Source organism: Camelina sativa, chromosome 20 (genome assembly GCF_030686135.1).
Source record: "Camelina sativa cultivar CO46 ecotype springtype chromosome 20, ASM3068613v1".
NCBI lineage: Eukaryota > Viridiplantae > Streptophyta > Magnoliopsida > Brassicales > Brassicaceae > Camelina > Camelina sativa.
This window is the reverse complement of record NC_141899.1, coordinates 12,946,407-12,970,946: the sequence shown is the minus strand read 5'-3', so window position 1 is coordinate 12,970,946 and position 24,540 is coordinate 12,946,407. Positions and strand designations below refer to the sequence as shown.

Genomic DNA, 24,540 nt, shown 5'->3' with positions numbered 1-24,540 from the left:
GTAAGAACATTCCATCCGCTAACTGAGTTCAGCGAATTTCTTAGCAGTATCCATAGAACCGCTAGCTTGACCCTGAAGAAGTTGTTGCATCATCTGCTTCATTTCTTGATCTGGGGCTGGAGTGGGCTGAACTGGTTGAGGGCGGAATCCTGGCGGTGGTCCTGAGGGAGCTTGGTAACCCTGCTGGAACTGTTGTTTTGGAGCGAATCCCGGATTGTAAGGCACAAAAGGTTTTTGTTGACCTTGCTGTTGTTGTTGAGGCGGGTACACCTGATCTTGTGGATTAGCAACATTGGTACTTCGGTAAGACAAATTGGGGTTCGTCTTGTAGGAGCTGTAACCTTTGTTGTATCCACCCTGATTCTGAACATAGTTGATCTCCTCAGTCTTCTCGCCCTCCCCATCTGGAACTTGGAAAGGGTCATCCTCAGATACAAAGTGGACGCTCCTCTGCTGGCTTAGCAAGATACGGTCAAGCTTCTCATTGACATTTTTGAGGTCCTTCTTGTACTTCTCTTCAGACCCAGCGTCGCCGCAAAATGTGCGGTCATAATCCTCATTGTAGTTGCCGTCGGACTGAGCGAGATTCTCCACCAGTTGCCAACCTTCATCGACATCCTTGTTCAGGAAGTTACCGTTTGAAGCGGTATCAAGCAGCATACGTATTTTGGGAAGGACACCACGGTAGAGAGTACTCAGTAATGACTCGTTGCTGAAACCATGATGTGGGCACTGGCTGTGGTAACCCTTGAAACGCTCCCATGCTTCACAGAATGATTCTGAGCTCTTCTGAGTGAAGCTGGAAATCTCATTCCTGAGACGTGCTGTTCTGGAGTTAGAGAAAAACTTGGCCAAGAATGCTTTCTTGCAACCATCCCAGGTGGTGGTGGATCCCTTGGGAAGGTTTTTCTCCCATTGATGAGCCTTGTCTCCCAGGGAGAAAGGGAAGAGGCGCAACTTGTAACCATCCTCACTCACGCCGTTGATCTTGGTGAGACCACAAAGACGGTCGAACTCGTCCAAGTGATCGAGTGGATCCTCCATAGGCAACCCGTGAAACTTGTTTCCTTGGATTTTGATCTCGAAATTGTTGTTCGGCACGGCGGGAGGGACGATTCCAGCACGTTGAGTGTGAGTGTTCGGTGCATCCCCAGCACCAATGTTTCGCGGTCCCTGATGTGGTTCATGCTGTTGTTCCATAGTGACGTGTGCGGGATGCTCAACGGGTTGACGAGCTTGTCGTGGGCGTTGCAACCGGTTGATTTCGTTGATCACAGGAAGGAGATTCTGATGCCCTCTTGATCTGGTGTGCATGCAAGGTTGCAATCAACAGGTTCCTGAGATGCAAAACAAACAAGCAAACAACCAAAACAAGTCAGTACTCAGAATGATAAGTGTAACAGAACTTAATTTTGCAAAACTTTAAATCTCAAATGTAACAAAATGAATCCCAAATGGCAACGGCGCCAAATTGATACTAAGATTTTTGTGTCTCCTAGTAGGTTCAATTAACCTTAAGTGTTGTAGTATTTAAGGTGTCAATCCAAATGGGATGTTGCTAGCAATCAAGATGCAATCAAGGAATCACAAGTCAAGCCAATTCAAAAAGAGTGTTTTTTCTAACAATCCTAGAATGACAAAAATGCAAACGGAAATGTGTTCTGGAACTAGAAACGAGAATGCAAGACAAGAAATGAAAATTAATAAAAACAGAAACGAGTCTAAGCATGAACTAAAAAGCAAGAAGCGAAACAATCTCAGGAATGTAATATCAATCAAAAGGATAAAATTTCTAAGGATGGGAGTAATTGATGTCGGTGGAGTATCCTAGTCTACAGAGTGTTTAACATGCCACAAGCAATCTATCCCTAAACAATGAACATCACAACTTAGCTAATCCAATCTCTCGGTAAAAGCTACTCAGACTCAACCACTTCCATACCTAGCTCTCGCTAGAGAAACGTGGTCGAGCAGGCATGACAAACAAATTCATTCACGTCAACAAACATCCTAGACAACTAATCTCTTAGGCTAGGAACGTAAGTCTCTGGGACTAGTTGGTCAGACATTTCATCGAACACCTTTTGGGTGTGGAAATGTCTCGAACCTAGTTCCAATGGATCAGAGAGAAACTAGTAATTCTAACTCTAGTCCAGAAGGGAATCATACAAATCAAGCTTAAACACCCTACATCCTAAGATCCTCCACCTAATCTATCCCATCCTCAAGAACTAACGCACTACTCAGATCCAGAAATCATCATCAACAATACAAACTCAGAAAACATTGAAACAAGCATTCTTAGATAGGTAAAAATAAGATAAACAAGTTTGTAGAAGAAATCAAATGCAAATACTCAATGTATCAAAAGATATCTGGATACAAAGTCTGAGAACGGTTCTTGGTGGCTAGGGAAACCTTACAAAATAAAAACGAGATAAAAACTAAGATGATGTCGCAAAGACTTAACAAAACATATTTATAGTAAAGACATAAAATCCCTAAAACTTAAAACGACAAGATGAAGAGTCGGTTTGGGAATCTCCTGAAGCGTGTAAGATGGAACGTCTTCCTGACATGTGCGAACGAGTGATGGCTCGAGTGAGTGATGGCGTTGGCTCGAGTAGCGCGACTCGAACGACATGACAGTGCGACTCGAACGGCAAGACTCGAACGGCAAGACTCGAACGGCACGACAGCGCGACTCGAGCTGGATGTATACGCATCCACTAAAACGATGATAACTTTTGAACCACAGCTTCGATTGGCTTGAAATAAACGGCATTGGAAAGATGACTCAATTCTCTACACCTTTGATGAAGACGTCAAAAGCTGAATCCCCCGACCGGTGGCTCGAAGGACGACTCGAACGGCGACTCGATCGGCACGACAGCGCGACTCGATCGGCATGACAGCGTGACTCGATCGGATGTGTGATGATGGAATGATGGCGCGACCCAAGCGGATGTGTGATGATGGAATGATGGCGCAACCCAAGCAGATGTGTGATGACGGAATGATGGCGCGACCCGAGCGGATGTGTGATGACGGAGTGATGGCGCGACTCGAGACAGCCTAGCTCCAAAGTCTCCTAAATACCTGAAATACTCCAAAATGCACGATGTATGCGAAGATAATGCAAGAACTACCTAAATATGAAAAGTGTACAAAGAGAGTAGAAATTCATGCAAAACAATTAGTTATCCTAACTAGATGCGTGACAAAAACATGCTTAGCAGAGACAAAATATAGACATATCAGTTCAAATTCACATTCATGATCTCACATTCCATTTCGTTCCAGTACGTTCAAATTACCTCATAAACATTGATATTCATATTAATTATATATTAACGAAACTAAGATAAATACATTGAATCGAATATGATTCTTCTTTTACCTAAACCCAAAAATTTAAAATTAAAAGTTTCACACAATTTATTGCTTAATCTCATTTTGAACATAAAATGATATATTTATTTATATGTCATAGCAATTCTGAATCTATTGAGTCACTCACTTCCCTCTAATACTGAGAAACAAAACATGCAATTCTCGTTATCCCAATACATACCAACCACCATGCCAGCCACAAGCTCCCTCCTCTTAACAAATTTTTTGATCCAAGACTCACGCATAGTGAAATTTTCTTTATGTGGATGTTTCCACAATGTAACAAAATGGATAGTGTTTGTATCAAGATCTTTCACAAATAAATTGAGCTGGCAAGTCAGACAATTTGTGAGCAATATGACATGTTTTGAATAGTATCTCATCAAAATATCTAGGATTTTCTCATGTGGAAGTTGTAACTTGCCTTCATCCAATATTTCATGTCTTGTGAGGGTTTTGAGGATTTCCCAACAGAAAGGAATTATGGGTCGAATCTCGACTTCTTGAGGAAACAGTGGATATTTAAGATCTGTCCTGTCAGTGTTTTCTTCTTGGTGTTTTGTTTGAAGGAAGGTGTAGAGCAATGTTTTGATCATGTTTAAACTAGTTAGAAGATAAACTTTTTGATTACCTTGCTTAGAAGGAGCGTAGGTTATTGTATATAAGATTTTAGTTCTAGATAAATCTTCTTTTATGTTATGTTTTGGTGGTGAAGAAAATTAGGATGTTTTTTATACCCCCAATGATAAGAAAAAGTAAATTTGCTTTTGGATTGGAAGAAGCTGATGTGTTCTTTATATAGTGTTAAAAATTAAATGACATTAATCTATGTCAACAAGAAAAAATGATATTTATCTATTTAGGCATCAATATGGATACCATATTTGAATTACAGTGGTGATATTGCGACAACACAGCTGCACTATATTAAATGTAATGTATGTGTGAGAAAAAAGATATATTTTTCCATTTATAAATTTATCTTTATCTATTTAAAAAAAAAACATTTAGCAAATATAAAGTATATACTATTTTTTTCTCATCTTATTCATATGTTTATATTAAGCAAATTATAATACATTATGAGTAAAAAATAATATATTAATATCTTTGTTGTCTGAAATACATATCAAAATGAGAAATATTTAGGTCTCACCAATATTTAACAAAAAAAAACACATTTGGCTTAAACAGAATGAAACTTTTTCACATTTCACATTTCACATTTCACATTTCACATTTCACATTTCACATTTCACATTTCACACTTCATATTTACATCTTCAAAACATAGTTCTGCCAAATAAATTTCATTCAAAAAATCTTAAAACAAATTAAATATCGTTTACAAAACTTTGCACTGAATGACTGCATGTTTTATATTATAGCTAAATTAGAGAAACTTCATTTATCTATCGCTTAATAGTTTTTAAGCGTTTAAAAATAAAATAAATTTTCAGCATAACATTTTTGTCATTATGTTGATTTTCCGCTATTTAATGATTCAATAATCCCATTATTCGGCTATTCATATCGGGCAGCAACATCTTACCATGAACATGAATTTTGATGTGTCTTCATCAGCACGGGGCTGTGGCATCCTAAAATATCGGCTAGGTCTGACCCATAGTTGAAGTATTTATGATTCGGTTTTATCCTAGCCTTTGTTTCTGGCTGGTTAGCGATTCTTGAGCAGCTGACCTTTCTGTTTTCTCCCACATTTTGTTGTTCTTATGTAGCGTGTGATCACAATCATTTTTGAGCTGCTTAACGTGCCTTGTCGATCTAAGTTAAGCAGCAGAAAAAAGAAGAAGAAAAAAGATGTGGCTTGAGCGATCCCTTTTCTTGTCCTCGCACACTCTATCCCGACCATGATCAGTATTATTCAGTCACCTCAAATGGGTTGTGGTTCCAATGCAAAAAACTTTGGTTTGGTAATAAAGTGAACTAGATTCGGACCTACACATACGTGCGGGGTTATTTTTGCATAATTTTTTAAAAAATTAGAAAATTTTCATGTAAATTTCTACTCAGACATGCATAAATGATATATATATATAAAAATTAAGATATAATTTAGATACGTGATATTACGTGTATATTATTCTAAATGTAATCCAAACATTTCCAACTATTTGTTTAAGGATGTTAAATCAAATTTGGATTCGGTTTCAGTTTCATTTATTTCCCATATTTAACCTAGATGTATATATTTTAGAATGAGATACTCGTCTTGTTCTGTATACGTCACGCTAAATATATTAAAACTGAATTTAACTGAAACCGTCTTGTTAAATATATGGGACCACTAAATGTTGTTACTACTGAGATACTTGTCTTGTTTTGTATATGAGATACTCGTCTTGTTTTGAATTTAACCATAACCAATAGTTAATAAACCGTAATTGTACCCGTGTTCATGTCCACTTGCCTATATCCATCCTGTTGCATATCATAGAATTTCCAGATGACCTAAATATAATTGTCAAGCGATCAAACTCCTCTAATATGTCTGATTGCAACGTTTAAATTTTTTTTGACCTGAAAAAACTCATTCTTCGTAATTCACATGAGTAAATAGTATGTCCGCATATGTTCTGCTTGAATTCTTGTTCCCAAATTCTCGTCCCGTATTTTGCCATACATGAATATACCAACACATGATTCTCATAACATGATTATTATGGAACTAATTTGAACAATTTCTTAAAATATAATATGTTTTTTAATCTTCTTCTTAATATGTAAATTGGGTCATTTTGGCAACGTGGATATTTGATATGATTTTTTTTTTTACTCTTAAGTGTATTCCCCAATTAATAGTATAGATTTCCTTCAATTATTGAATGAAATATTCCTTAGTTATACTAATGACAATTTAATCTAAATCCCCTACTCAGACCTGCATAAATGATATATATAAAGAAAAAGTTAAGATATAATTTAGATATGTGATATTACGTGTATATTATTCTAAATGTAATCCAAACATTTCCAACTATTTGTTTAAGGATGTTAAATCAAATTTGGATTCGGTTTCAGTTTCATTTATTTCACGTATTTAACCTAGATGTATATATTTTAGAATGAGATACTCGTCTTGTTCTGTAAACGTCACGCTAAATATATTAAAATTGAATTTAACTGAAACCGTCTTATTAAATATATGGGACCACTAAATGTTGTTACTACTGAGATACTTGTCTTGTTTTGTATATGAGATACTCGTCTTGTTTTGAATTTAACCATAACCAATAGTTAATAACCGTAACTGTACCCGTGTTCATGTCTACTTGCCTATACCCATCCCGTTGCATATCATAGAATTTCCAGATGACCTAAATATAATTGTCAAGCGATCAAACTCGTCTAATATGTCTGATTGCAACGTTTAAAATTGTTTTTGACCTGAAAAAACCCATTCCTCGTAATTCACATGAGTAAATAGTATGTCTGCATATGTTCTGCTTGAATTCTTGTTCCCAAATTCTCGTCCCGTATTTTGCCATACATGAATATACCCACACAAAATTTTCATAACATGATTATTATGGAACTAATTTAAACGATTTCCTAAAATATAATATGTTGTTTAATCTTCTTCTTAATATGTAAATTGGGTTATTTTGGCAACGTGGATATTTGATATGATTTTTTTTACTCTTAAGTGTATTCCCCAATTAAGATAAATAGATTTCCTTCAATTATTGAATGAAATATTCTTTAGTTATACTAATGACAATTAATCTAAATCCCCTATATATTTAATGATTGTCGATGATTTCACCATTAGAGCTTTATAAAATTATTGGAAAGGTAACATTATTTATATTTTTGAAGATATGATTTTAAATATATATATATATATTTACATCTCATAATATAGTTATATTATTATATTACAATACATAATAAAATTAATTTAATTTCGAAAATATTTGGAGGATAATATTTATTAATTTTTGAATAATATTTACCAATTTATATGAACAAAATATTGTGTATATAAATAAATTGAATATCAGTAGCAATTGACAAAAGGAATATATATAGCAGTGATAGTTTTATGTAATTTTATGGAATACTAAGGGTGAACAATAAATTGACTATGGAGTTCTCTGGTGACGACACGTCAGCTTTTTCTTCAAAATGTTTCTCTTTTAAGCTTTTTCTTCAAAATGTTTCTCATATATAGAGGATTGCAATGAAACGATTGATGCCGAGTCTAAGAATACTGGCCAACATGGACATAATCTTGTAGTTTCATTACAAACCAAGACCATTATTTATTAACCAATATTCTCGACAATATATCATTGTCAAAAAAAGAAACAATACCAATATAGTATCTTGAAAATTTTCTAGTGTCCAACATTCAATGTCGATTGTATATTAAAACTCTTAAATTCTTAATATATGTGAGGAACTTGAGAAAAAATACATTCATACTTAGGAAAACATACAATTCAAAGGATAATAACAAAAATTGTCGACTTCTAACAAACCCTAAATCGGCCACAAGAAGATACTTTTTGCTAGCAGAGTTAAAACTCATAATCTAACATTCATAATCATACATAATAGAAAATAATAAACCATTGACCTAGTCAAAGACCTAATTCAACTGTAATAAGAGAACATCATTGGATCAGCAAAAGACGACGGAGTTTGATTCCACCCCGCAAACTGATCAAAGTGGACAAGTGGTGGGGTTTGTGTCTGAATCTGAGGAGGAAACACCATGGGAAGATCCGAGTCGTTACTTCTTAGACAAAGTCCTTGTGCTCCAAGTAAAGCCGTACTCATCGATGGGTCAAAGCTAGAAACAGAGTGAGGGAGTTGGTAGAAGCTACCGTTGTCATGGTTATAGAGAATGACTGAAACTTTGCTCTGATGTTGCTGAGTCAATGATGGCGTCTATAGGTCTTGTTCTGTTCCGCTCATCAATGATGGATCTGTTGTGAAGAAGCCGGCGGAAGACACCACAGGGTTCTGTCTGGTTCTGTAACCGAAGAAGCTTATCTTGTAACACCCGTAGAGCACTCTCTAACGAAGCCTCCATCTCCAATACTTTCTCAGAGAAATTGTTGTCCTTGATATCAAAAGATGTCTTCTTCTCTTTGAGGGTCTTCTTATTCAGAAACAGAGAAAGGTTTGTGCTTTTCTTGCGTCGCTCTCTATCGTTTAATTTGCTGAATCTTTCTGCCATGTCTCGAACCTTGGATTGATATTACGGCCATGTCTTGACGAGTTCTCTGTCACGGACTTCGATATCGCACAGGATTGAAAGCTCGGAGGCTTTCTTAAACATGGTATGTTCTCTCAAAGGAAGATTTGTTGTCTTCTTTGATACGGAAGAGAGCGAGTTTTGTTTCTTGAAACATCTTCGGTACAACAATTTCGTTGTTTTGTCCTTCGTCAACATTGAAGAAGAAGCCATTGTAAGCTGTTTGTTTACAGAGAAAAAAAAAAGTAAAAAAGAAGCTTTAGTTTCTTGATAGAGAGAAAATAATAGCAATCTTTGAGAATTAGGGTAAAACACAACACGGTTCAGGGTTATTATATAGAATTCGGTTTCCATATTTGAGGTTTAATTTCCTTTTTTATTTTATTTTGAAGCGTATCTTCTCTTCATTAAATGATGATACACTTTTATTAATCTAACCGTTGTAGTATATATATATATATATGACAAGAAACCATCATTGTTTCAGTTTTATCATACTAAAATCATATTTTAAGTTTCCATTTTGTATAAGGACGAGTAGATAAGGTGCTGAGAAATTTTCCTAGTACTAATCGTTTGTATCTTTACCTTGTAGGTTATGTATGACTATGAAGACAAAATAAACCAAGCTGTATTTCCTGGATTGCAAGGTGGTTCATATAATCACACAATTACGGGTCTAGCAGTTTCTCTGAAGCAGGTTCAGTCATCAAACTTTGTTTTGAATTTGTGTTCTATTGGCTAATAAGTAATATGTACAGATGAACTCCAGTCACTAATGTGATTAAGTTCTAATCAAGAATTATATTTATGATCTTCCTGACTTGTCATTTACTCTATTGTAGGCTACCAGGATCAAGTTCTCCGTAATTGCTCAAGGTTTGCTGAGGTGCGTTTTATTTACTGATTGTCGGTAATTAGTTGATATGCCTTAGATATACTGCCATGTTTGGAACAGCTGGGTATAAGACCTACTGTAACCATCTCATTCTTTTTTAATATAAGAACAGCTGGCTTGGAAGTGCAGACTTTGCTTGCTATCTAGATGGAATTGTTTGCTTTGGACGTACTAGTTTGCATATGAAAGGGTTAATCCCATTGGTAATGATAAAACTAAAACAATGATGGTTTCTTTGTTTCTCGTATCTGTTGTGTGATTTGTTTTTTTTACTGACTATGCTGAACAGGTTATAGCAAATCAAGTTAAAATGTTTGATTTTGTACTGTGAACCTCAGTAAGCAGTGCATAGTGTATACTTTTTCTCTGGTTACATATATCATATATGATGTTGGTTTTTGCAGGGAATAGATGGATCAAGAGTGGAAAAAGTATTAGAATCAGTACATATTGCAGCAAACAAAAACACTGTTCCTGGTGATGTTTTTGCCATGGTTCCAGGTGGCATCCGTATGGGTAAGGCTCTTAAAGGAACACTGAAAAAAGTAACGTGTTAGTATGTCGAAAAAGTAGTAGATGTTCATGCTTTAGGTAGAAAAACGTGAATCAAACCAAAAAGATGAGTTCTTGAACTTTTTGGGTACCTGTAAGTTCTCTGTTATCTGATCCTGCTTCAGTTTAGGATGTTACTTGAGAGTTTCATTGTTTCCTGTTTCTCACTTAAGACATCTTTCCTTTCATGAAAAATGCTATTATGTTTGGTGAATTAAATCATATGTTTGGATTTGCTGGCTCGATTTTTTCAGTTCTCTAACTTACTCGGATCATTATGGATTCTGATTTTGCAGAAGAAACTCATACTCAAATACAGCCACAAATACAGGCTAGGGCTATGGAAGCCTAGAGCTGATGCTATAAAGGTGTGATTGATTCCTGTGCTGGTCGAATTCCCGTGGCTATCTCATGCTTGTTTTTTGCTACTCAAATGAGTTGTCCTGAGAGTGATCGTAGGCATAGCAATGTTGTCAATTATTTGAATCTTTTCTGCATGCATCTTCTTGGGGGTATCCATAAGGCATAACTTGTCTCCATATATCAAGACTGCCTACAAAGTTACCTTTTTGCCCTGTCAAACGTATTCTTATTTTGAATCTAGTTCATGAACATGAAACCGTTTTTAAGGCTAGATGGATCATGAGTATTTTGTAACTATGCCCATCATAATCTTTTCTTACGGAAGAACAGAACCATGACAGTTTATAATGGTCCAAGCTGAGTCGAGTCTTTCGGATCTAATTCGTGACAACAAACGAAAAAAAGGAAAATTACAATTACTGGAAAAATTCCAACGGTTAGATTAATAAAGGTGTATGGAAATACACTTCAAAAAACAAATAAAAAAAGGAAACTAAACCTAAAATATGAAAATTGTTGTGAACTATGAGCTTGAAGGTAACAAGATGAACAAGATGTGAATGATCAAATGAGAAGAGAAGAGATCTAGAGATATAAGTGTATGGAAGCTACAGAGAAACTAGAGAGAAGCTAGAGAAAGTAGAGAGAGACTTAGAGAGACAATAAGACTTTTCATTACACATTTTTCTCTTCTACATGACTCCTATTTATAGAGGAAGGAGACAAAGACAATGATGAAGAGGTTGGGGATAAGTGTTACATGCAATGCATGAAAGAAGACACTTGGTGTATGGTTTGCATGAAAAGGGACACTTGTGCAAGTGATGTATACTCACACTAATTCTATAACACTCCCTCTTGAGTATCCATCACCAGTGATGAGTTATACACTGCCTCATTAAAAACCTTATCATGGAAAAACCCAGTGGGATAAAAACCATGACAAGGGGAAAAGAGTACAATAGTGTAAACTCCCCCTCGAAAAAACTTCACAGATCTCGTAGATACCGCATTCTAATATTATGAATATGCTTTCTGAATGTAGTAGTCGGAAGCACCTTTGTGAATAGATCTGCTGGATTGTCACTTGAGCGGATATGTTGAATATCAACTTCCTTCTTTTGCTCGAGTTCTTGAGTGTAGGAGAAAAATCTTGGAGGTATAGGCTTTATTCTATCGCTCTTGATGTAACCTTCCTTGATTTGGACGACACAAGCAGCATTGTCTTCGAATAATGTTGTTGTCTCTTTACTGGTGACTATTCCACTTGATTCTTGTATGTGGTTAGTCATTGATCTAAGCCATACACATTCCCTCGATGCTTCATGAAGAGCAATTATTTCTGCATGATTTGAGGAAGTGGCGACCAAAGTCTGTTCTGTGAGCGCCATGAGATTGCAGTTCCTCCAATTGTGAAAACATATCCAATTTGGGATCGGGACTTATGTGGATCTGATAATTATCCTGCATCTGCAAAACCAACAAGACCAACCGAAGAGTTTCTAGGATAGAATAATCCCAAGTCAATCGTACCTTGAAGATAACGGAGAATATGTTTTATCCCATTCCAATGCCTGCGAGTAGGAGATGAGTTGTATCTTGCAAGTAGATTCGTAGCGAATGCAATATCTGGTCTAGTGCAATTTGCAAGATACATGAGTCCACCGATAGCACTCATATAAGGTACTTCGGGACCAAGTATTTTCTCGTTGTTTTCACAAGATCTGAATGGATCACTATCGACATTCAAAGATCTATTGACCATTGGAGTACTCAAAGGAGTCGCTTTGTCCATATTAAAGCGCTTTAAAATCTTTTTCGTATAATTTGATTGATGCACAAATATTCCATCTTGGAAATGCTCTATTTGAAGCCCGAGACAGAATTTAGTCTTTCCAAGATCTTTCATTTCGAACTCTTCCTTCATATGAGTTCTTGCATCATCAATCTCCTTTTGAGTTCCAATTATATTTAGATCATCAACATATACAGCAATGATCACAAATCCCGATGGAGATTTCTTTATGAAGACGCATGGACATATTTCATTATTAACATACCCTTTCTTCAATAGGTATTCGCTTAAGCGATAATACCACATGCGCCCGGATTGTTTTAATCCGTAAAGTGATCACTGTAATTTGATCTCACAAATTTCATTAGACTTAGAGTCTAATGCCTCAGAAATCTTAAATCCTTATGGGATTTTCATGTATATATCATTATCCAATGATCCATATAAATATGATGTCACTACATCCATAAGGTATATTTCTAAATTCTTAGAAGCCGTTAGGCTCATTAAGTACTTGAATGTAATTGCATCATGGAGAATATGTTTCTTCATAATCAACTCCAGGTCTTTGAGAAAAACCTGTGCAACAAGTCGGACTTTATATCTTGTGATTTCATCTTTCTCATTTCTTTTTCGCACAAATACCCACTTGCAACCAACAGGTTTTTCATCTTTAGATGCAGTGACAAGAGGTCCAAAGACATTTCTTTTATTGAGGGAGAGCAACTCAAGTTGCATAGCCTTTTTCCATTTCTCCCAATCAGGCCTATGTTGGCATTCTGATACGGACCTTGGATCTGGATCATCTTTTTCATAATCGATCTCTTTAGATACAGAAAAAGAGAATATTCCATTATCATCATCGATTTCATCTCTAGCCTATAACATTCCATCTTTAGCATAGTTAATAGAAATCTCATATTTTTCTGTATCATCCTGAGGATTTTTCTCTTTATTTGGTTCTTCTTGAACTTCTTGAACCTTTTCATCTCCCATTTTCTTTTTCTTTCGGGGATTTTTATCTTTAGAGCCCATTGGTCTCCTCCTTTTCAATTGAACCTTAGGTTCATTAGCTTTGCTTCCATCAAATTCCTCTCTAGGAATTTCAACTCTTGATGGTGCATTTGCAGCGGGGATATATGACTTTGTCACCTTTTTGTATCTATGAACGCATCTGGCAATTGATTTGCCAAACCTTGTAAATGTACAATTTTCTGAACTTCCAGTTCACGTTGATTTGTAGGGGGATCAATGTATATCAAAGATGGTGTATACCATGTGATATCTTTTGATTCTTGTTTAATACCTCCCTCTAACACTGGAAATTCATCTTCATTAAAATGACAATCGATAAACCGTGCTGTAAACATATCACCAGTTTGCGGTTCAAGATACCGAATTATACTCGGGGATGCATAACCGACGTATATGCCCAATCTCCGTTGTGGCCCCTTTTTTGTTCTTTGTGGTGGGGCTATAGGCATAAACCGCACATCCAAAAATACCAAGATAGGATATGTTTGGCTCTTGGCCAGATGCCAATTGTAAAGGGGAATATTTATTATATGCGCTTGGTCGTATTTGGACCAATGCCGCAGCATGCAATATAGCATGACCCCATATAGAAATTGGGAGCTTTGTTCTCAATATTAACGGTCTAGCAATGAGTTGTAGCCGTTTAATCAAAGATTCAGCCATGCCATTTTGTGTATGAACATGAGGAACCGGATGCTCAACATCGATTCCTATTGACATACAATAGTCATTGAAAGCTTGTGAAGTGAATTCACCAGCGTTATCAAGTCTGACTTTCTATATGGCATAATCAGGGAATTGAGCTTTCAACCTGATTATTTGGGCAATGAATTTTGTAAAAGCCGTGTTTCTTGTTGTCAATAGACACACATTTAACCATCTACTAGATGCGTCAATCATTACCATAAAATAACGAAATAGCCCGCATGAAGGGTGGATAGGTCCACATATATCACCATGTATTCTCTCTAAGAACAATGGTGATTCATTCCCAATTTTGGCTGGCGATGGCCGAATTATGAGTTTTCCTTGAGAACATGCATCACATGAAAGCTCATCAGATCTAAAAATCTTTTCGTTATTCAATGGATGACCATTGGAATTTTGCACAATTTTTCGTATCATGACTGAACCAGGATGTCCAAGTCTTTCATGCCATATCTTAAATGTACTAGTAAACTTAGAGTTTACTGTAACATAAGATGCAAAATTATTTATTTTTGTGCAATACAATCCAGAGGATAACATTGGCAATTCTTCCAATATATGTTTCTTCTCAGATGTTATGCAAAGATATTCAATGTCATTCTTATTCAGAGTCTCTATATGATATCCATTTCTTCGGATATCTCTGAAACTAATCAAGTTTCTATGAGACTTAGGGCAATATAATGCATCAATTTCAAATTTTGTTCCCCTTGGCATTGAAAAACTGGCTTTTCCAGAGCCCATAATAATTTTTGCATTACCACATATAGTGCTCACGCTTCTAGCGGAGTCTTTTATTTTGAGAGAGGAGAAATATTTTTTCTTTTTAAGTATTGAGTGAGTTGTAGCACTGTCTGCTAGACACATGTCTCCATCCTCAATCTCAAAATTTGACATTTTCTGAGATAAAATATTTATAAAATAAACATTAATGAAATAACAAAAAGTCTTACAAAAAAAACTTATTATATATTACAATAAAACTATTATCCAAAAAGACATTTTATAAACATAAAATATATACCAAACTATGACAAAGCATATCATGGCATATCGGTCTTATTTGCATGATTTTCCATTTTCATTATCAACGAGAAAATCTGTTATATCAAGATGGGGTTCATCGTTTAGGCCATGGAAAGAAGATCCAGCTTTATCATAGATGAGGTTGGTCTCAACATCCCTTTCTTTTGCCTTTTGGGATGCTTGGTACAGATCGGCCAAATGTTTTGGAATACGACAGGTCTGATACCAATGTCCTTTCATGCCGCATCTGTAACAAGTACTTTCACCTTGTTTCTTTATAACGCGACCAACATTATTTATTTGAAGATGCTTGTTGGTTTTTCTTGCGTTGAAGTCATTAGGAGAGAAACCTCTTCCTTTTCCTCGTCCACGACCTTCTCCACGACCTCCTCCACGACCATGACCACGGCCTCGACCGCGTCCGCGTCCACGTCCTCGTCCTTGCCAATTATTATAGCTGGATGTAGCAACATTCACTTCTGAAAGTGGAGCTGATCCAGTTGGACGGGTTTGATGATTTATCATCACGAGCTCATTATTTTGTTCAGCAACATGCAAAACTTGCATCAATTCAGAATATCGAGTATACCCTCTTTCTCGATATTGTTGCTGCAAGAGTACATTTGAAGGATGGAAAGTTTGGAATGTTTTCTCGATCATATCATAATCGGAAACTTCTTCTCTGCAGAGAGCCATCCTTGAACTGATTCCGAACAAAGCGGAATTGTACTCACTTACACTTTTGTAATCCTGAAACCTCAGGTTTAGCCATTCATGTTTGGCTTTTGGTAAGATCACATACTTTTGGTGATCAAACCTATCCTTGATCACAATCCAGAGATCTGCAGGATTTTCTCTCGTGATGTATTCATTTTTTAAACCATCGTGGAGATGGTGACGCAAGAACATCATGGTTCTTGCTTTTTCCTCTTCTAATCCTGTTTCTGACGGATCAAGGGTTTTGAGAAGTCCATTCCTCTTTACATAGAATTTTACATCTAATGCCCATGTCATATAATTTTTCCCAGAGACATCAAGGGCGGCGAATTCAAGCTTTGCCAAGTTTGACATGATTACTATATAAATAATAAGACAATTTGTTAAATATAAAATTTATGAAATAATTTTGTAAAATCTTGTTTTATCAATAAATATAAACTATAAAACAAAACTATAAGCTATATAATATATTCATAAATTAAAACAATCATTTTAGGAGGCATAGCCTTCCATATAATTAAAATATATAGATATGAACATATGATCAAGGAGGCAGAGCCTACCATAATGATCAAGAATGTAGATCTAAATGATCAAGGAGGCAGAGCCTACCATTAGATCAAGAAAATATGAATAAACTTTTACTCTATAAATCTAATATAATAAAGTAGGGTTACACCTTTTAAGAAGCTCTATCTATCTACCACGTGGCACATTTAATTAAATACATATAACCCACACTTTAAATATAAAACTAAAAAATATATATTCAATTAATCCATAAATAAGACATTTAATCATACACTTTAAAATTAAACTTTCTTATATAATAAAGTAGGATACCTCCTAAAACTTTCTTCCACAGCTTGACATGTGGCTACTGTAAAACTGACACCTGTCCGAAAACCTTATTCACCAGAAATTTAACTAAACTACCAATAAAACATATTTTCAAATAAATATAACTCACACTTTAAATGTAAAACTAAAAATATATATTTTCAATTAATCCAAAAATAAGACATATAATCATACACATTAAAATTAAACTTTAATATAAAACTAAAACAATAATTTCAATTAAACCATAAGTAAAACATATTTTATCTTATACATTTAACTCACAATTTAATAGAAAACTGAAAAAAACATTTCCAATTAAACCACAAATAAAACACATTCAGTCATTTAAATTTAACTCACCCTTTAATATAAAGCTAAAAAGATTCAATCAAAACAATAAATAAAACACATTTAATCATATACATTTAACTTACACTTTAATATTAAAACTGAAATAAAATAAATATACATTAACTTTATTTCTCCACTTAATTTTATTCAACACACAATAAATTAGAATTAACTCCCATATTTTTTAGTTTCTAAATTGTAACTCTCATCACTTGCTATCCTATAAATACTCATTTTTCATTCTCTCATTCTCTTTCACTTCATCTTAGATATTATACATTTTTGTGTTTTTTTTTGTTGGTTGGTTGGTTGGTTATTGTTGTATGTGTTAAAAAACAAATTAAATATTATTTTAAAAGCTTAATTATTGGTTTTAATTTTAGAGACTATATTATATGTATCTTACTTTTTTTTTTTTTGAAGATCCATCTCTATTGTTCCAAAAACAAACATTCTCAAAATGAACCTATAAAATCTTACAGGTCATTTGTCCATATTTCAAAATCCACATATTACCACTAAATAAGCCCATATTATAAATAACTCGTGTATATACAGCTAGCCTAGATTTTAAATTTTTTTTTTTCTAATAGCATCTATTGCTTAACTAAAGCCTACCATCTTCCTATTTCCAAACTAAATTACCAAAGATTTTCATAAAATGTAGTAATATCTAAACTCTCCTACAACATGAGCAACACATCCAGTTTTGAATCCCAATAGCTCAAAAACCAACGCTCTATTAGGTGATTAGTCATATATTTAACATAGATAGATGAATTGGCTTGTCTTACCGAAAGAAAAAAAAAACATAGATAAATATTTTATATGTAGATTACATTATCTTATATTCAACTGCTTCCATCAGCTAATCCCTATTTTTGCTTCTAAAATATCACCAAAAAATAACCAAAAGTTGTTATGGAAGAATCTGATGAGAGTTTGGTGAGTAGCCAACAGTCTGATCGTGCCGTGGAAGATGATGTACATAGCACTCTCTCATTGAAAATACACAAGGGGATTCAATTTTTAAACCTCTTTTCTTATCAGCTTTGTTCTGCTTTTTATTTGATGTTTTGTTTTTTCCTGGATTTTAATATACACGCCAATAATTAACAAAAGTGTTTTTATATTACTCAAAAAATAATAAAACAATTCCTCATATATTTGTATTGTATTCTTATATGTGAGCTTCAAGAAGATATCTAAGCTTTACGCACACTCATACCACACAAAACAAGCCTACTATCCGTCCTATCAAGCTTAAATATTAAATTATCACTCTATTTAAATTAATTCTTAATGCAAACCTTCAGCTCAAACTTTTATGACTACTTTTAATTTTAACTTCCAAAACTATTGCAAATAAGTATTACATTCCAAATACAAATTAGGAGAATACATTTATTTTTAAATATCCAAAAGCATATATTTGGGCTTAAGATTTATTTACGTTTAAACTAAATTTGATATTGAACTACATCCCAAATTATCAACAAAATCTTCCAAACAAAAATAAAGGTCATCACCTATATAATTAGTGTTCTAATATCATACTTACAAAATATAGTACCCCTTCTCAAAAAGTTATTATTAGCTATTAAATATTAATTCATGTGCTGATTAGGATAGAACAAATATATATATATATATATATATATATATATATATGTGTGTGTGTCGTCATGTTTTGCCATGTTTTAAACTCTTTGTATATATAGTGTGTATTTTTATAACGATTGATTTTTTAAAGTAAATATGATCATTTTGTTAATTTCTTTGCAGAACACATAAGATGAATGAATGACATTGAAATACATAAAAGTATATTTTTTTCCAACCACATAAAAGTATATTTTTTCCGCTGTAGCACATTGGTGAAGAAAAGAAGAAAAAAAAAGTATATTTTTATACATAGTCAACTCCCAAAATTATTTATATAGACAAATTATATTTAATTATTACGAAAAGGGAATGACTTAGTTGCTGTATTCCAAAAGTAAACATGTTTAATTTATAATAGTATAGTAAGAAGATTTGTATGTGTAGTAGTGATATGATGTGAATATTGGCAATCTTTTATGAATAATAACTATTTCGACAAAAACATTTTTCAAATTTAATATTAATCAAATTTGACAGATTTTACACCACAAATTTCATCATGAATCTATTGCAAGCTGGTTAAATCACAAAACAACAATAAGCTTTAATACATTTTAAATCTAACAAAACAGTCATAAATAATAAAATTATTTCAAAATGCGAAATTGGTTTTTACTTCTTTGATCATTTCAAAAAGGGTGAGCAAATATATTTATATATATTTAAATAAAAGGTAATGAAAAAGGTACAAATTCCAAAATACAAAAACACAAAAAATAATAATAATAATAATAAAAGAGAATGTTCATTTTTAAATAAGATAAACAAAAAGAAAATGAGTTAAAATTATTCAATTTATAAAAACAAAATTTTTTAAAAATAACTAACAACAAACCGTGCAACGCACGGGAATGTACCTAGTAATACATGTAGTAATGTGCATATAAACTAATCAAATCAAATTGGATTTAAACAAACTTACATACCTTGAATGTTACAACAAACTAATGATGATGGATCGGGAGACGATCGTGCTGATAACGTGTTGTGAACTATAAGCTTGGAGGTAACAAGATGTGAATGATCAAATGAGAAGAGAAGAGATCTAGAGATATAAGCGTATGGAAGCTAGAGAGAAACTAGAGAGAAGCTAGAGAAAGTAGAGAGAGACTTAGAGAGACAATTAGACTTCTCATTACACATTTTTCTCTTCTACATGACTCCTATTTATAGAGGGAGGAGACAAAGACAAGGATGGAGAGGTTGGGGACAAGTGTTACATGCAATGCATGAAAGAAGACACTTGGTGTATGGTTTGCATGAAGAGGGACACTTGTGCAAGTGATGTATACTCACACTAATTCTATAACAGAAATCTAATTCTATTGAAATTATAATTATGGAAATATGGAAATCAAATTGTATATAATAACCCTGAACCGTGTTGTGTTTTACCCTAATTCTCAAAGATCGTCCTTTTTTATTTTTCTCTCTGTGAAGAAAGTAAAGATTCTTCTTTTACAATGGCTTCTTCTTCAATGTTGACGAAGGACAAAACAAGGAAATTGTTGTCGGTGAGAAACCAAAGATGTTTCAAGAAACAACCCTCGCTCTCTTCCGTTTCAAAGAAGACAACAAATCTTTCTTTGAGAGAACAGACCATGTTTAAGAAAGCCTCCGAGCTTTCAATCCTACGACCATGACGGAGAACTCGTCAAGACATGGCCGGAAGATCAATCCAAGGTTCGAGACATGGCGGAGAGATTCAGCAAACTAAACGATAGAGAGAGACGCAAGAAACACAAACCTTTCTCTGTTTCTGAATAAGAAGACCCTCAAAGACAAGAAGACATCTTTTGATATCACGGACAACAGATTCTCTGAGAAATTCTTGGAGATGGAGGCTTCGTTAGAGAGTTCTCTACGGGTGTTGCAACATAAGCTTCTTCGGTTACAGAACCAGACGGAACCCGATCAGAACCCTGTGGTGTCTGCCGGATTCTTCACAACAGATCCATCATTGATGAGCGGTGTGTCAAAAACAGAGCAAGACCTATCGACGCCATCATTGACTCAACAACATCAGAGCAAAGTTTCAGTCTTTCTCTATAACCATGACAAAAAGGTAGCTTCTGTCAACTCCCTCACTCTGTTTCTACCTTTGACCCATCGATGAGTTAGGCTTCACTTGGGACACAAGGACTTTGTCTAAGAAGTAATGACTCGGATCTTCCCATGGTGTTTCCTCCTCAGATTCAGACACAAACCCCACCACTTGTCCACTTTGATCAGTTTGTGGTTTGGAATAACACTCCATCGTCTTTTGCTGATCCAATGATGTTCTCTTATTACAGTTGAATTAGGTATTTGACTAGGTCAACGTTTTTTTTTTTTTTTTCATTATGTATGACTAGGACTCAGACCCCCGCAATATCGCGGAGGAAGTATTTTAGAAAAAAAGATAATTTAAATTTAAAATTTAAAATTATATTTTATAAAATTATTTGAATGTATTAGAATAATTGAATACATAAACTGTTAATAAAAACATAATCACCAAATTGAAAACTTATAACAAAAATATTATGTAGAATAGACGCAGCTTTACAAAATATATTGTTTAAAGTATTCTAAATATAAGATAATTTTATGAAGAATTATGGTAAAGAGCTACAATTAAAAAAATATTATGACAAAGTGATCCTTACTGAAAATATTGAACTAATGGTTATAATGAATAATGTAATTTTCTATTAAATAATTATAATTAAAAATATATTTAATTATGAGTGAAACAGTATCGACGAAAAATTAAAATTAAAATTAAAATACACAACTCTTAAGAACAAAATAAAATAAATTTTAAATATTAAAATATTTTTTAACAAAAAAATTACGATAAATAGACACAACTGTAAATTCTATATTAAGTTTTATTAAATCTCTGTATTACTATAATCATTTCTAAAATTTTAGTTAGATGATAGAATAACATTGAATATTAGATATAAAAAATAAAAAAATAATATTCAAATTATTTAGATTTAACATAAAATAAAAAATTTGTTTCAACGAACAATGATTTGTTAGCTATTGATGAAGAGACAAATATATAGAGAGTTCAAAAGATATGACTATTTAAATAGACACACCTATTAGAACAAAAAGTTATGATATGAATAAAATATAGTGAAAAGATACAACTCTACAATGAACAAATACAATTGTTTGAGTTTTTTAAAAAGAACAAATAATACCAATTATTTGACAAAAAAAAGTACTACGAAAAGTCGCAACTGTTGCTCTCATTTATTCAGATTGTTATTATTATTTTTAAATAATAAAATATTTTTTAACAGAAAATTAAGATAAATATACACAACTGTAAATTCAATATTAAGTTGTATAAAATTTCTCTATTGCTATAATCATTTCTAAAATTTTAGTTAGATTATAAAATCTATTCAATTATCTAGACTCAACATAAACTGGAAAATTTGTTTCAACGAACTTGTTAGTTAGTGATGAAGAGACAAATATAAAGAGGGTTCAAAAAGCATGACTATTTAAATAGACACACCTATTAGAAAGAAAAGTTGTGATGAAAAAATATAAATAAAATATAGTGAAAAGACACAACTCTACAATGAACAGATACAACCGTTTGAATTAAAAAAAAAAACAAAAAAAAAACCATTTTTTAACGAAACGTACTACGAAAAATCGCAACTGTTGTGTCTGCACTTGATTATACCTACAAACTCATATAAACTGTTTTTAAATAGAAGACATCTTTATTACTATATTCAAAAGTCAAATCCAAAAGCTCATTATATAATCCATCTAACTCTTGGAAAAAGATTCTATGTATAAAATTAACTAAAAGTTGTAAATTAGATTCATCATTCCAAAAATCTTTTGTTAAATCAAGAATTGGAAGAATCTCTTTACTTTTAAAAGAATGAATGCTAGAGAATAATTTATAGAGCTGTAAAAACCGTTGAGATTGAAATTTTATATTATTTGGTGTCATGACAAAAAATATGAAAACAGTTTAATTCAAACAGACAAATATATATAGATTTCAAATGATACGAATATTCGAATATACATAACTCTACAATGAACAGTTGCAACTTTACAAAAAAACTGTTACAATGAACAATCGCAACTTTGTGTAAAACACAAAATTTAAATTTACTACAGATTTTTTTAGAAAATTATCCAAAAAGTACGAATGAAAAAACACAACCTTTGGGTGGCATTTATTCGGATTGCTATTATATATAGGTACTTTCATTAATTTTTTATATATAAAACTAACTAAAAGTTGTAAATTAGATTCATCATTCCAAAAATCTTTTGTTAAATCAAGAATTGGAGGAATATCTTACTTTTAAAAGAAAAAATGCTAGAAAATAATTTAGAGAGCTGTAAAAACCGTTGAGATTAAAATTTTATATTATTGTGGCATGGCAAAAAAAAAGAACAGCAAAAAGACAAATATATAGATTTCAAAAGATACGAATATTCGAATAGACACAACTCTACAATAAACAATTGCAACTTTACAAAAAACAGTTACAATGAGCAATCGCAACTTTGTGTAAAACACACAATTTAAATTTTCTACAGATTTTTTTGAAAAATTATCTAAAAAGTACGATTGAAAAAATACAACTTTTGGTGTCATTTATTCGAGATAAATTCATCATTCCAAAAATCTTTTGTTAAATCAATAATTAGAGGAATTTCTTGATTTTTTTAAAAATGAATGCTATAAAATAATTTAGAAAAATGAATAAACCGTTGAGATTGAAATATTGGTTGATTTTGTGTCATGGCAAAAAAATAAAAACAGTTCAAACAGACAAATATATATAGATTTCAAAAGATATGAATGTTCCAATCAACACAACTTTACAGTGAACAGTTGTAACTTTTTCATAAATAATCGTTTTAATGATTCATCATGACTTTTCAAAAAATATCCAAAAGATACGATTGAAAAAACACAACTATTGTTATTATTATTCGGTTTGTTATTATTATATAGATTTTCATGCTATAAGATAAGAAGTAGCAGAGTTACATTTTGATTTGAAAAAAACAAATTATACAAAGCAATAAAGAAGCAAAACAAATAGTTAAATATATAAGATGTCAAAAAGGAGATCCATTCCATTCCACCATATAGTATCGATGTTGCTTCATCAATTCGTCACCCATGTGATATGAACACATGGTGTATATATGTCATATGTGTGCAACTTGTATATATATATTTATAAGGGAAATAGACGTATGCATGATAACATTTTGTCGACAATGTAGGTGATTATAAATAGGTCATATGTCTTTTACAACAATAAAAGCAATATATATACACATGCATTAATGAAAGGAATGATTCGTTAGTTGTTAAGACATGAATGATCGATCTAGTCGGTAGTTGTTATAAAAGTATTGAATTCAGAGAATTAGAGAAACAATATAATTATTCTAACTAAAGAACGCTTTTGTTATTACAATTTCAATTTCAAAATTTTGTTATTTTGTCGACTATTCAAGCTTTATTGTATTAATCTATTTTTGGGTCCATGTCCTGAGTCGGATAAGATATTTAACAATATGTATGTCGATGAATAAAAAGTGAAAAAAAATCTTTGTGGGGGAAAAGGTCGACTGGTCAAAAGAAATTATAAATTAAAAAAAAAAAGTTACAAGAAAAGGGAAGAAGAAAGAAGAAGAGTTCATATCAGTAGGGCATGACGGATCAAATACAACTAAAGCTGTAATTAAATACTTTATCCTCTAATTAATCGTTAAACTTTTCCGACGTGTGTGATTGAATTTGACATAAACGAAAAAAAAATATATCAAAAAAAAAAAGGGTAATAAATATGACGTGAGAAAACATTTTTCCTTAGCCTAAGAAAGATATTGCCATATCGGTCAGTAGACGATTCCAGACATTCGTGATTCGTGCATCTAGATGGGTTGGCCCTGCCATGCACGTGGATA

General features: G+C 33.0%; 1 protein-coding gene, 1 non-coding gene and 3 pseudogenes across 3 annotated transcripts; 2 read left to right on the top strand and 3 right to left on the bottom strand.

Moving 5' to 3' along the window:
- The first annotated feature begins 715 nt into the window (after window positions 1-715).
- On the top strand, window positions 716-822 carry LOC147918789 (small nucleolar RNA R71). The gene has a single exon (XR_015594343.1). It is a non-coding gene; the product is annotated as a small nucleolar RNA R71 (small nucleolar RNA).
- A 1,522-nt stretch (window positions 823-2,344) lies between these two features.
- On the bottom strand, window positions 2,345-4,127 carry LOC104772491 (B3 domain-containing protein At5g26805 pseudogene; annotated as a pseudogene). Its single transcript, XR_015594025.1, has one exon. The product of XR_015594025.1 is annotated as a B3 domain-containing protein At5g26805 pseudogene (transcript).
- A 3,886-nt stretch (window positions 4,128-8,013) lies between these two features.
- LOC109131183 (agamous-like MADS-box protein AGL93 pseudogene) lies at window positions 8,014-8,818 on the bottom strand (annotated as a pseudogene).
- A 6,049-nt stretch (window positions 8,819-14,867) lies between these two features.
- Window positions 14,868-16,350, bottom strand: LOC147918788 (uncharacterized). Its single transcript, XM_087503372.1, has 2 exons — window positions 16,281-16,350; window positions 14,868-16,073 (listed from the first exon to the last, which is right to left on the bottom strand). Exon 2 carries the CDS (start codon window positions 16,066-16,068, stop codon window positions 15,031-15,033), a length of 1,038 nt encoding a protein of 345 aa, XP_087359498.1. The 5' UTR covers window positions 16,069-16,073; window positions 16,281-16,350; the 3' UTR covers window positions 14,868-15,030.
- A 3,704-nt stretch (window positions 16,351-20,054) lies between these two features.
- On the top strand, window positions 20,055-20,874 carry LOC104772490 (agamous-like MADS-box protein AGL53 pseudogene; annotated as a pseudogene).
- Window positions 20,875-24,540: the final 3,666 nt, after the last annotated feature.

Bases quoted from the DNA above. Each gene is read 5' to 3' on its own strand.
- LOC147918788 (XM_087503372.1), bottom strand. From the start codon at position 16,068: ATGTCAAACTTGGCAAAGCTTGAATTCGCCGCCCTTGATGTCTCTGGG.